The sequence below is a fragment of the Myripristis murdjan genome, chromosome 6, assembly GCF_902150065.1.
Source record: "Myripristis murdjan chromosome 6, fMyrMur1.1, whole genome shotgun sequence".
NCBI classification, from domain to species: domain Eukaryota; kingdom Metazoa; phylum Chordata; class Actinopteri; order Holocentriformes; family Holocentridae; genus Myripristis; species Myripristis murdjan.
In genome coordinates, this window is record NC_043985.1 from 27,395,915 (window position 1) to 27,409,808 (window position 13,894).

The window sequence follows — 13,894 nt, forward strand, 5'->3', positions numbered from 1 at the left end:
GGAGAGAGAGAAAGACAGGGGGAGTATGAAAGAGGAGAAAACTAGACAGAGAGGGGACCGAGAGAAACAAAGAGAAAGAGAGGAATGGGGAAAAGAGGGGCAGAGTCAGTGGAGAGAGACAGAGAAATGGAGAGCCGGGAGAGGAGGACTCCATTTGTGTGAACGTGTGTGAGAAAGAGAGAGGAGAGTTTTTCCAGGGAATAGTGAGTTTGCATGAAACCCTCAAGGAGAGGCGTTTGGGAGGGGAGATTTTTTCGAGATGACAGAGGGGATTGAGTTACATCGAGTTGTGTTTCGATGAGTGACAGAATGTTCTTCCATGACATGTCTCTAGATGTCTGTATGAAGGGGGGGGGAAATCTGCTTTGTGAGTGTATGAGCCGATGAGTGTGTCGTCGTTGTGTACTCATAATATATGCATGCCAAACATGCATGGAGTTGTGTTTGTGTGCGTGAGTGTGCATGCGTGTGTGCGAGTGTGGCCATATGGCGTCAATGTTTAATGCTGTATGTGTGCGTCCGTGTATGTGTGAGCCGCTCCCTGATGAGTAGGGCTGACAGGTATCACTCATGCAGCAGGCTGGCCTCTAAATGAACCCTAGCTGCTCTGCTCTCCCGTGGCCCTAACAGGCTCTCTCCAAGATGGATGCTTCTTTAAAAATCAGATTAATGATGGATACCAGGCTTATAGTGCCATTTATCATGGAGAATATTATTTAGGCCGGCCGTGTATGGCTGTAACTGGAGAGCCAGGACTAGAAGAAGCAGGGTGGAAAGCCTTAGACAGACACTCACTGTGTGATGGATGGCTGAGCTCTCTCTCTGAGTGTTACTAGACACCAGCGCCACAGCAGTAGGCCATAATCAGATAGCCCAGGGATGTTTATCCCGCAACTACACTACCCAGATTGCCTTGCCTGGAGGGTAGCTTTATGAAAGGTATAGTCTGTCATAATTATCGTCTTTCAAAAGTTAGTGAGATCATGAAAAAAAAAATTACACACTGAAGGACACATACAAGCCTCAGTACAGTTTTTTTTTGCAATTATACATTATGAAATGATCAGTTGAACCCAGTCAAACTGACTGGAGTGATTACCTAGAACTTTCCATTGAGCTTTGCCCAGAAGAGTCCCCAGTTCCACGTCATTCCCCCAACAATCATGAATAAAAGAGTACAGTGAGAGGTCAAGGCAAGGCCAGCTCTGCTGCTGCGGCTATGGCTACAGGAGAGAGCGAAAAAACAGTTGTTTTGTTTTTGTCCTCCCTTGTTCCCTCGTTCTTGCCTCCTCCTCCTCAAACACACTGGTGTGATTTATGGTGGCCATCCATCTTCAGGCTGTGTCCATCACCTTCTCGTTGCTAGGTGATCACGGCAGCAGCTGTTTGTTGTGAGAGGGGTTTGGGCGTCCCACTCACAGCACTAGCACTGACTTTATTCCCTGGTTTTTGGCTCCCACCCTGACATTATCCCCTAACCCCAGCTTTAGCCCCAGCTCTTAATTAAGTTCCAGTGTCGGCCCCGACCTTAGTCCTCAGTCAAAAATTAAGCCCCTACCTCAAATCTAGTCACAACTTCAGCCCCATCCTCATCCCCCAGCCCCAGGTTTAGTCCCAAATTCAGTCCCTATTTTAATCCCAGCTTCAACCCCAATTGTAGCATCAAATTCAGCCCCATGCAATTTTTGCCAACTTCATCCGCTAGGCCCAACTTTAGTCCCAGCTTCAGTCCTAAAGCTTATCTGTCTATCTTTCTATCCATCCATGCATCTATCCATCCATCTATCCCCCAGACCCTCTTCTCCTAGCCCAGTGGTTTTCAAACTGGAGTTCTTGTGGGGCCTTCTTTGGAAAAATAAGGAATAGTCTGATATATAACGATCATTTAATTCACTATGAATTATGACGATACAAAAAAAAATGTATGAGAGATTATTTTAACATTAAATTTTATCCTCACCAATTTGAATCCATTTGTCATTGTTCAAATATGAACACTGAAACAATGTAGTGAACACAGTCCAAAATATCTTTTCATGTGGGTTCATCTTGTCAAAATTACTTCAGATGGGGGTCCGCGGCTTGATGAGAGCCAACTTCGGGGTTCAGGAACATTGAAAAGTTTGAAAACCCCTGCCTTAGCCGTAATTTTGGCCCCAACCTGACCTAAACTTTTCCTCCAGTTGCCCGGCTCGAGTCCCAGCAGAGCCTGTTGACCTGGGCCGGAGTCACACCATCGTCAGGAGACCTCATTAATCTAAGGTTAGGGGAAAGAAAGAGCAGTTAAAAGATATGATCCATGGAGCTGAGCTGGAGGACTGTTTGAGTGAGGCGCAGGGAAAGAAAGAAAGAAAAAGGGAGGGAGGGAGGGAGTGAAGAGGCCAAAGAAGTGGGTTACTTTCGGGAAGTTTGACTGACTACATGTCTTCAGACAAGATAGGCTTGATGCTGAATGTGGGACTGGAACACAGCCTTCCCTGAAAATAATTCTTTGTGAAACCTCTGGCATTGCTGCCCTTGGATCTGCACCTGTGGAAGCTGCCTATGCTGTCTTTTTTTTTTTTTTTTTTTTTTTTTTTTTTTTGCTGTTGTTTTCATTTTCTTCATCATTTATTGTGGCTGCATCATGTTCCAAACACTGGAACCGGGACTTAATGAGTTGGTCTGCCTTGCTCGCTTGCTCACCCGATCGCTGTTTATGTTAAGACTTCGTCAGGGAGACCATTATGTGTTTGTGGCCAGTTTCACGGCAGATAAACGAGTGATAGTCAGGTCGTGAAGGTCTGTATGTTCAGCTGGCTCTTTGAGGTCCAGTCATAACACAACAGTCAGCCGAGGGTTGAATCTATTCAGTCTCTGTCTTTGTTCGGGTGTGTGTCTGACTCTCTCTCTCTCTTTCTCTTTCTCTCTTTTCTCACCATGTGCATTGACAAGGTTCAGCCCTAAGCTTTGCCTGGGGCCAGAATGATCTCTCTGTTTTTCCCATCTCCCATAGCACACATCCTGCACTACAATCGGCGGACACAATGTATTCACAATGCCATCAGGGGGTAGAGAACACACACAAATAAAAAAAAAAAAAAAAAAATGAGGAGGGGGGGGACTGACAGCGACATCCATGATAGCTTGTATAAGCTTAGTGGATTAGGAAACCGGTGTGTAACACCTTGTAAAGACCCCAAAATGTGACCGGCGTAGGATTGCCTTCTCAGTTCATATCTGAAAAAAGTTATGTCAGGACTTATGTCAGGACTTGTTAATTTTTCAAATGACCACAGATCACCTGTTACATATTTTCTCGTGGGACTTTGAACAGGCCCGCGAGGATCAAAGGGAACCGAGAGAGAACTAAGTTTGATTGAGTGCGTTACTTTGACAAATGTGTACAGCAGAAAGGCATTTTAGGTATCGTACTGATCTGCTGGTATTTTGACAGAATGGGGCTGTTTTGGGCTGAAATTCTTCTAATCTATTTAAGGAGTTTTTTGGCTGCTGGGAAACTTGAGAGAGTGAGTGGAAGTCAGTGGTTTGTGGTTTTTTGATTGAGACTGAGGTGACTTCCTGCCCTGTAGTGCTCTGGAGCTGTTTCCTGTCAGTAAGAGCCCCCTGCTGAGGGGCCGTGTTGGTTTAAGGGCGTCAGGGTCCAGTTAAAATATTGTACACATGTCAGGCCTAAGAAACACTCGTCATGTTGTGACACAGTTTAACTCTCTCCTCTCGGACACCTTCCTCCCAGTCCGACTCCAAATATTTCTCAACATGTGATCTAAAGGTCCCGGCAGCAAAATCTAACGTCCTCTGATCCTAAACTCGACACCTTCTGTAGGACTAAATCCCATGATCGTGCACATGTATAACAAAGCGCTACAAGGATTCCTTAAATCAGTGGCCACAGTTGCCGGTAATGTCTTTGCTCCATTTTTTTCCCCCTCCTTTTTCCTTGAATGCCATCATAAAACTTTTTTTAATCTTAAGGTTAAACACTGCGGGACCACCCATGTTGACTACTTCCTCTCTGTTGTTGAATCTTTCCCTTTTAACCCTCCTTCCTGAATTCCTGTTGTCTCCTCACACACAGCACAGTTCTCTATGCGTACAGTAATAAATAAACACTTGGGCAAACTCAAAATCCAGCTGATGATACACACTGGATAAATAACCACCCCTATAAATAGCCGAAATCATAATTATCCTATTATTATGTTGCATAAGCTTTATACTTCTTATTACTGTCCCTGCATAGTATACTGTAATATGCCTTAGCTTGTGCATTTTTCTTAATACTTCATGTATTTTTGTATTTTGAGTTGTCTTTTATCTTGATTGTGAAGCCCTTTGTAGCTCTGTTTTGCAACGTGCAATAAAGATTAACATTTTATTATTATACACAATGAATTTACTGTATATTATACAGGTTTACAACAGCTGGCAAAAAGTAGGTACATTAGGAGAGATTATTCCACTAGTTAAAACGGACCGAGTTTACCCTGCGTCACATCCCTACATCCTTTAATGATACATGAAGAATTGAAAAATAAAAAAAGACAAAGGTACATTTTTATTTTATAACATACAGACGTCTGCCGTCTGCGCTGCACCTTTTTTAGCATAAAAAGCAAAGATGAAATATTGTAACGGTACAAAGGACGTGCCTTTTTTTATATCACTACGCCTGTGGCAAGGTTATACCTTTTTTTTTTTTCCCTTTTTTTTTCCGGTGCATTGGTGAGCATTGGTATTTGAGAAGCAGAATCAGGTAAAGTTTTAATGACACATCCTGTTTACCCCGCTGCTGTTGGGTGTGATCTGGCTCCCACACTGTTTCCCCAGCTGTGGAGGCCAGACGAGGAACATGCACTCGGGTCATCTGAGTCAAGGAGGGGTACAAGACTGAGCCGTAGCTTAATGAGGAGGCAACGCACTGCGCCTTCACAAAATAACATTCACTAAAATATACATTTTAATGTGCACACCTATTCAGTCGCTTGCCTGCAGTTTCAATGGTAATAATCTTATAAAGTATAGCAATGGAAAGCTTTTTCCTCCTTGAAGACAGATGATAGATATTTTTTTTTGGTCTCAGTATTCAGTGTTATTGCCGATGCATATTATGCCCATTTAAAAAAAAAAAAAAAAAATAGACAATGCTGTTAACTACAGTGGAAGAGAAATAAGCTATGGGTTAGAAGGAGGGAGACAGAGAGAGACAATGAAAGGCTTTGGTTTACAGGCAGCCACAGCACCTTCCTGCTTAATCACCCCCTGTCCCTGCCCTGTCTGTTGTTCCTGATCGTCAGAGCAGCACTGCAGTATTTCTATCAGATGATCTCTCCCTCCTCGTCTGCGGCCCTTATGTTTATGAAAATGATACTCCACAGGAATGCCTCCTGCATGCCAAGATGTCACTGTCTTTCCTCATCGCTTGCATGTATGTGTGTGTGTGCGTGTGTATATCTCTGTGTGTGTGTGTGTGAGGGGAAAGGTGTCATAACTGACTGACTGGCTTTGTTTATAATTATGTGGGGGTGTATTTGAGATTGTTGTGTGTTTAGGTGGAACGTGTTTTCTCTGCATGTGAGGCATATATATATATATATATGTGTTTTTTTTTTTGCAGTTTGTGCTTTTTCCGTGTATGTGTTACTGCTATTTCTGTGCGAGGCGTGACTGAGATGTTGACTGTGTGAAAGAAAGTGTACCTCCCTCTTACCCTTCTGATCCCCCCCAGGAATCATTGAGGAAACCTAATGATTCTTGTCTTTCCCCCACATGGCACTGGCTCACTTCATCAACACACAAGCATACACACTCTTTCATACACACATACACACTCTTTCCTTTCTTTCCCCTCTCTCTCCCTCTCCCTCTCTTATACACATACACATACACACATGCACACACATTATCAGTGAAATGCATACATTGGCCCTACACCACATGCCTAGATATTAGTTAAGACTGCATCCAAGAGTATTGTTTGTATTCATAATCCTCTTTTTTTTTATCTTTTTTTTTTTTTACTCTGAGGGAGCCTCCATACTCCCATCACCTTTTATTAGCTTGATAAATCACCTCTGTTGTCAGTCAAGCCAGGGAGAATAATTGGATGTGGTTGTCGCCCTGTGTGATGGATTATCAGTCATTGGGGATTAAATTAACAGATAGTGCTCAGACGTAATGGTTTTTGTTTTGCATTTTAAATTGCCTGGGAGCACCAGTAGACTCTAGGTTTTTATAGCTGGTCCTTTTGGACTTCTCTCTCTCTCGCTCGCTCTCTCTGCTTCATTGTCTCGGCGCTATCTCGGCTTAACGACAAATGAACAATAACCTACAGGCCCGCAGTTCTATTAGCACAAAATGCAGAGCATTAACTACCCAAGTTAAGCTGCAGAAAAAAAAGGCCTGGGAAGCCTTAAGACAGTGATAGCATGATGTGAAATTGGATATAGCAATGGCTTGATGAAACGTCGAGGCGATGTGAAGAAACATGTGGAATATTTGCTTGATTGTTCAGGAGGGGAAAGGTGACCTGACAACTTAGTCAAGCAGCATGCCAGGCCCGTCTGATGCAAACTGACATCTGTGACCAGCTGGTCAGGACGCAAACACATTAGTCACCTCATCCTGACTGGATTTCCTCTTTCAAATGAGACTGTGACATGAACACCTTCCAGAGGAGATGGAGAGAGGGTGAGGAGAAAGGAATGAGGGCGTGGGCAGTGGGGTTGTGCATTGTTGGTGGTGAGATATCTCCCTTGCCAGTTTGCCCGAGCGTGAGCTATTTACCTCCTTGCCTGCCCCTACTCCATCCTCCTCGATCCCCGCCACCCCCCCTCCATCTCCACCACCTTCCACGCGCACACACTTCCACATTATCATAATTGTGTCCAGAACATGAGGGGCCAGGGAAGTGATCATGTCATTTTATTTACACCCTGCTTGGCCCCTTTTACAAACGACATGCCACTGACTGCCAAGCGGACTGGGGCCCGACGACATCTTTTGATCAGGGCTGTCGGGGCCTATCAGCGGAGAATGGCAGGTAATGGATACCCAGTGACAAACCAAATCTCCTGGAGGATGGAGAGTGGGCCGCACCTGCCAGGTCTCCATTAGGCTGGCCTCTCAGTGGGGCTGCCTGCTGACTCTGCCCCCAGGGCCCAAATCAGTCCAGCGCCAGCCACACGGCCGCCTGGAGATTGGCTGTTAGCACTGGAAATGGGAGTTATTTCAGCTATGACATTTTTGTTTAGACTGGACGTGTGTGAATGTCTGTGTATGTGTGGGGAGGGGGGGTAGATGAAGGATTTAGGCATTGCATATGTGTGTGTGTGTGTGTGTGTGTGTGGCTGTTTGTGTGTCCACTTGCACAAGTTTGATTGTTTTTTGTGCATTTATGGCGTGTGCATGTGTGTGTGGCTGCCCATAACATTAAAGCCTACACCCAAAACTCCTTTCTGTGGTTATTCGTCATAAGTTTAGGAGTGAAGTAGACAGCAAATTAAGGCGCACAGGGAGGGAAGGATACTGGTGTCATGGCTAGACCATAATGTGTGTCCCATATAACTGTGTCAGAGTGCGTGTGTGTTTGTTTGTGTGTGGGGTGTGGGTGGAGGATGGGGTGGGGGGGGTCACTGCAAGAGGACAGAAACGTGTATGCTTGTGGCGTAGGGGATCAGCGCCCTCTGAGATCCGTCAGAACCAGGCATTGGCCCAGCAGGACGCCTTCCCTGCTCACACATGCATTTTACACACACACACACACACACACACACTTGTCACCTGTCTTGAGGTGAGCAGTGGGCGCCTGCATGTGAAGTGACAAGTCGCTTATGCATCACCGTCCTGTTCACGAGCCTCACTTCCACCTTCTTCTCTTTATCCCTCTCCTCTCGCTGTCCCACCCTCTTTCTCCCGTTGTTTATTTATTCATTTCTTTGTCTTTTTTTTTTTGTTTCTTTGATAAGGTGTGTGTAATGCCTCAGTGATGTGTTTGCATGACATCTAGCACCTGTTAGTCTCATTGGGATTTGCTGAAAAAATGCAGCTCGATTTCACAGTATCTACTGCCCTACACATATTATGGAACTAATGAACTCACTACAGTTCAGATGACATTGAAGGATGTCTATCCAACATGCGAATATTTTCATCAACAGAATTCTGACATCCCTTTCTTGTAAGGAGTGAGGATATGGTTGTGTGTGTGTGTGTGTGTGTGTGTGTGTGTGTGTGTGTGTGTGTGTGTGTGTGTGTGTGTGCGCGTGTGTGTGCATCCAGAGAAGAGGCAGATGAAGAGGCGTCAGACATATTAACTGACAGATGGAGGTTGATCCAACTCATTTATTACCCCAGAGGAGAATGCCACAGCGAGATTGGGCTTCATTAATTTCAGATTTAGTTTTCATTTCAAGCTGTTGCGCCCTGAGATAAATAAAATGGCGCATTATGTTTTTGCCAAGATATTTCTTTTTTGTTTTCCTCCAATAGAAGGAGTGAAAAGAGGGGAGGCATAAGTTCCGTGTGGCTGGGGTAGTATATAAATACAGGCTCGCCTAGAGGAAAATAACACCTCAACGGTTGATGAGGTGAAATGGGATGACTGTAATTTCTCAGCTCAGCTTTAAAGGCTCCCACACAGATGGCTCATTTATCCCTGGGAGTCCTCGGGCACACATAGCAGGAAACTTTTTCTCCAGTTATTCTAACATAACGTGTTCACTCCCTGCAATTTAACTCATCTCTTTCTTTCTCTCTTTGTCTCCATTTTCCTTGCAGCCTATTCTCCTGAGGAGCTGACAGAGCATACTGTGGAGGATGAGGAGGCGGAAGCAGAGGACCTGGCCTCTGTCCCTCAGGATGACCTTCCCATGAAAGACGAGTTTGTGGAGAACAGCATAGGGCCTGCCAAGGAGCCTGCATGTGACCAGGATTCATCCGGGGCCGCAGAGCTCTCGGGACAAGAGATGGACAGCGAGTCACATGTGAGCGAGGCTAGCGACCGTCTGTCAGACTTTGAAAGCCCCTCCAGGAAAGCAGAGGGCAACTTGGTCACAGCACCTCGAAATGGTGGCACAGAGACACCCCCCAGAGGCATAGACACTCTGGAACAGATGAAGGCCATATACTCAAGCTTCCTGACCAGCCCCTTCTGGTCACCTCTGAACTTTAATGCCACACTGACACAGGCACAAACCCCGGCTCCTGCTGAGAAGCCAGCTCGCAGCAACAGCACTAGTAGCAGTAGCAGCTGCAGCAGCAGTAGCTATGACTGGCACCAGTCTGCAGTAGCAAAGACACTACAACAGCATCCTTCCCAGAGTCAACACTCCACTCAGTCTGAACACAGCCTCTTTAGTACAGTCCAACTCCACAGGCAAAACCCAAGACTGTTTGGCTCCATCTTCACTGGGGCCAGTAAGTTCCGCTGTAAGGGGTGCAGTGCTGCTTATGACACCCTGGTGGAGCTGACGGTTCACATGAATGACACAGGCCACTACCGTGACGACAACCAGGACAGGGCTGGCAGCGGCGCAAAGCGTTGGTCAAAGCCCCGTAAGCGATCCCTGCTGGAAATGGAGGGGAAGGAGGATGCCCAGAAGGTTCTCAAGTGTATGTATTGTGGCCACTCCTTTGAGTCCCTCCAGGACCTCAGTGTCCACATGATCAAGACCAAACACTACCAGAAAGTGCCTCTTAAGGAGCCCATGGCCCCTGTGGCAGCCAAAATCATGTCTTCTAAGAAAAGGGGACTTGTGGGGTTGGACCTCACTCCCTCCCCACATTCTAGAGAAGGGACCCCCAAAGCTAAGCATCTACAGGCAGATATAAGTGAACCCTCACAGAAAGCTTCATCCAGTCCCTACACTACCACTAATAACCGCTATGGCCACCAGAATGGTGCTAGCTACGCTTGGCAATTTGAGTCCAATAAATTCCAGATCCTCAAGTGTATGGAGTGTGGGAGTTCCCATAACACACTGCAGGAACTGAGAACCCACATGATGGTGACAGGACACTTCCTGAGGGTGACCAGCTCTGTAGGAAAGAGAGTCAAACCTCCTACTGACGCCACCTCCCCAAGCTCTGGGAGGGTCACCACCCCTAGTGAAGAGAGGGTGCAGTCTGTCCCACTCGCCCCCTCCACATTCTCTCCTCCACCTCTTCCTATCACCACAACTCCCCCTGCTGCCTCCCCTCCCCTCAAAGAGATCAAAAAGGAGGAGATTGAGGAGGAATGCACCAAGGAACAGCCTGTCAGAAATGAAAAGCAGGTGGCAAATGGAGATGAAAGGGAGGAGGATGCGGAGAAGGAGGAAAAGTTCGATGTCTCAAAATATAACTATCTGACTGAGGAGGACCTGAAGGAGAGCCCTAAAGGAGGCTTTGACATCCTCAAATCTCTGGAAAACACTGTGACATCAGCCATCAACAAGGCCCAGAGTGGAAACCCCAGCTGGGGGGGCTACCCTAGCATCCATGCAGCCTACCAGTTCCCCAGTGCCCTGAAGCTCCCCCAGGGCAGCATGGAGAAGAACTCACCAATGAAGTTTATGTTCAGTGGAGGGGATGGAGTATTGTCCTCACTCGCCAAAAACCAGCCCCTCATCTCCCCACCCATTACCCAGTCCTCCCCACTTCCCAACAACAACTTCCAGGCAATGGAGGATTTAGTGAAAAAGGTGACTGAGAAAGTAGCTAAAGTGGAGCAAAGGGTAAAGCAGTTATCTCCTAAGACAGAAATGCACCTCTCCCCATGTAGTAGTGAGGCTGCAGAATCAACTAAGGGAGGGGATGCTGACTCACCCCGGGAATGGAGGGCAGCAACTCCAGCCAACAGCGACAAGGGAAGCCATAGCGACAGGGCATCCCCAGCAACAGAACCCAAGAGAGAGTCAACCATCAAATCTCCACTGGTTTCCACTCTGAGATGCAGCACCGCCATCATCACTGGCCATCCTCCTCCAGAGCAGCCCTTTGTCAACCCTCTAAGTGCTCTTCAGTCGGTAATGAACATTCATCTGGGGAAAGCAGCCAAGCCCTCCATGCCAAACCAAGATCCCCTGAGCCTCCTCTCCAGGCTCAGCCAGAGCATGGCTGAGAGGGCTGCTGTGGCTGCTCCTCCCACTCAGACCAAAAAACCTGAAACTGTGGTAGACCATAGTTTCTGCCAGCCAACTGATGACCAGCCTATGGACCTGACAAAAGGGAAGAGCGATAGAAGGGGCTCTGTAGGCTCTGCTCCCCTAACACCCTCATCCACAGCCTCCTCCATCTCCCCCTCCTCTCTTGTAACCCCTGCTAAGCTAGCGGTGGTCTCTCCCTACACATCCAGCAGTCCCCTACATGAGAATGCATTGTCTGATATCTCAGACATGTTGAGGAATCTGACACAATCCCAGCATGTCCCAAAGCCTCCCACACGGTCACGGATCACAGACAGGGTTGAGGTGGTGGGCTCTACCCAGGAGGAGGCTGAGGGGTCCTTGCATGGCCCCAAACGCAAAGGCCGTCATTCCAACTGGAACCCGCAGCACCTGCTCCTTCTTCAGGCTCAGTTTGCCTCGAGCCTGAGGCAGACATCGGAGGGGAAGTACATCATCAATGACCTTAGCCCACAGGAAAGGATGCATGTGTCCCGATTCACAGGCCTCTCCATGACCACCATCAGCCACTGGCTGGCCAACGTCAAGTACCAGCTAAGGAGAACTGGCAGAACCAAATTCCTTAAGAACCTGGATTCCGGTCAACCCGTATTCTACTGCAGTGACTGTGCCTCACAGATTCGAACCCCAGCAGCATATATATGCCACCTGGAGGCCCATCTGGGATTCAGAATTAGGGACCTGGCCAAGCTGTCCCCCAAACAGACTGTTAGGGACTCCCAGACTCTGACTGAGAAACTAGTGCCCCTGGAGTCTTTCCTCTCTCCACAATCACAAGATGACTGCAGTAGTAATGGAGCAGTGTACCGCTGCCAGCTCTGTGTCCGTAAATTCGCCAGTAAGCACGCCATCAAGCTCCACCTCAGCAAGAGCCATGGGAAGTCTCCAGAGGACCATCTGCTGTATGTGTGCGAACTGGAGAAACACTAAATTACTCTCAGCAGTGGACATACTGTACTGGAAAACACACAGAATGACTGTTAAGGACAAAACCTAAAACAGAATATTGAAAAGTGTGACAATGCACAATGATGCCATGAGCTACTGTTAAAAATGTCAGCACAAGGTGTTTACATGTATTTGGCCTATAAACGTTTCTGATTTATCTGCATTTCAAAAGACAGTTATTTCAAATGTCAAGGGTGTTTCAAAATATACTGTTGGTCAACAATATTCAGTCCGTTAAGCAAGCAGAGTCATTGGTTTCTGTTGTCTCCCTCACTGTGTATACTGTTGGCAAGGAAAGACAACAAAGGACAGATTAATTTCATGATCATGATGAATCTCTTGACTAGAAGGTCAGCTAGTAACTTGAAATGTATTGCTTTTATTGTATTTATTTTCTATTTTCGTGAGTTTGGTTTTGATTTGCTGGTAGACTGCATGTTCAGCAAGTTTTACTGTTAAGTTTGTACAGTCCTGTCCAGATTTTAAATTGCCCTTTTGAAATTGGTCAACTTTTTAAACACTTATGAAAACAGCCAAAATGCCTGGGAAAGCTCCTTAGAAAAATCTGCCAAACAACAAACACTTTCATCACTTGTTTGTGTAGTTTTGTCTGTACAGCTTATTGATTTTCCTCGCCGATTGTAGAAGTGGTCCCTTACTTAATGATAAAGAATGAGGCTTCTTATCGTTGAATGAGGGTCACCTAAAATCCAGGTCTTTGTAAAAATGTACATACAGTATATAAGCTTACAACTTGCTGTTTAAATTATGCATACTTGTTATATTTCCTAATTTAAGAGGACTATGACTATCCACTGGTGCAGAGCCTTTGAAGAAGACAAAAATGACATTGTTTTGCACAATAGTTTTATAAATGTTATTTGATAAAAAAAAAAAAAATACAAATATGTTAATGCCTTGTGCTTCTATGATTAAATTGATTTAACTGCTGCATAAAACCACGGTGTTTTCTTTCATATTCCCCAGTCACAGAAATGCACTCCTCCATCTCTCACATGAAATATATTGAGGCTAGACTTTTGTAAATTTTCCTCCTAATTCCAAGCCAGATAGATGCCGTTTTTAAATCAGTTTATTATGAATGTTCAATAGAGCAAGACACATTTGAAGGAGCAACATTTCAAAGCAGTTTGATAAGTTTGACTAGCACTAGAAAATGGCCTCTGAGTTTTAGTTAATGAAAAGAGGTACCTGACACATCACAGGTTTATCCTAAATGTAATATCCAGTGTGTTAACAGTGCATGTAATTCAATTCATCACCTGGCTTACTGGAAAAGTCATGCTTCTTGAGGGGGAAAAAAACACCTCTCCCTGCTGTTGTCGGTGACAATCCCACAATATTATGACTAAGCATTTACAAATCAGCTGACACATTCCCAGAATTTCCACAAGCCTGCATCTGCAAAAACAGTGAACTGGACTGAAGAACCCTCAGTGTTTTTTTTTTGTTTTTTTTCTCTCTGTGTTGCAGCCTTCACAGCCGCACTTTGTCTAGATTTTCCTGGTGATTTCTGTGTTGTCGCATTATAGCACGGGTGGACTCGGGAGGAGCGAGCGGTGCCACTGCCTGCAAGGCGTCTGGCAGGTGGTGTGTGCTGCATGTAAACCACCAGATGTTTCTGAAACGAGCCACTGGAGGAGGAGGAGGCAGGCTGCAACAGCAGGCAGAGTGGGCTGATTACTACGGGGGCTTGGATGCCATCAGGAGCCCTGGGCACAGACAGCAGATCTGGCACACACCTGGACTCCAAGACTGTC

General features: G+C 46.0%; 1 protein-coding gene across 1 annotated transcript in view; it reads left to right on the top strand.

The window, feature by feature from the left end:
* Positions 1-13,060, top strand: part of tshz3a (teashirt zinc finger homeobox 3a) — a 17,824-nt gene extending 4,764 nt beyond the window's left edge. Inside the window, exon 2 of the mRNA XM_030054479.1 lies at positions 8,779-13,060. Coding sequence (XP_029910339.1) covers positions 8,779-12,095 — 3,317 coding nt within the window. The 3' untranslated portion in view covers positions 12,096-13,060. The remainder of the gene's footprint in view (positions 1-8,778) is intronic.
* Positions 13,061-13,894: the final 834 nt, after the last annotated feature.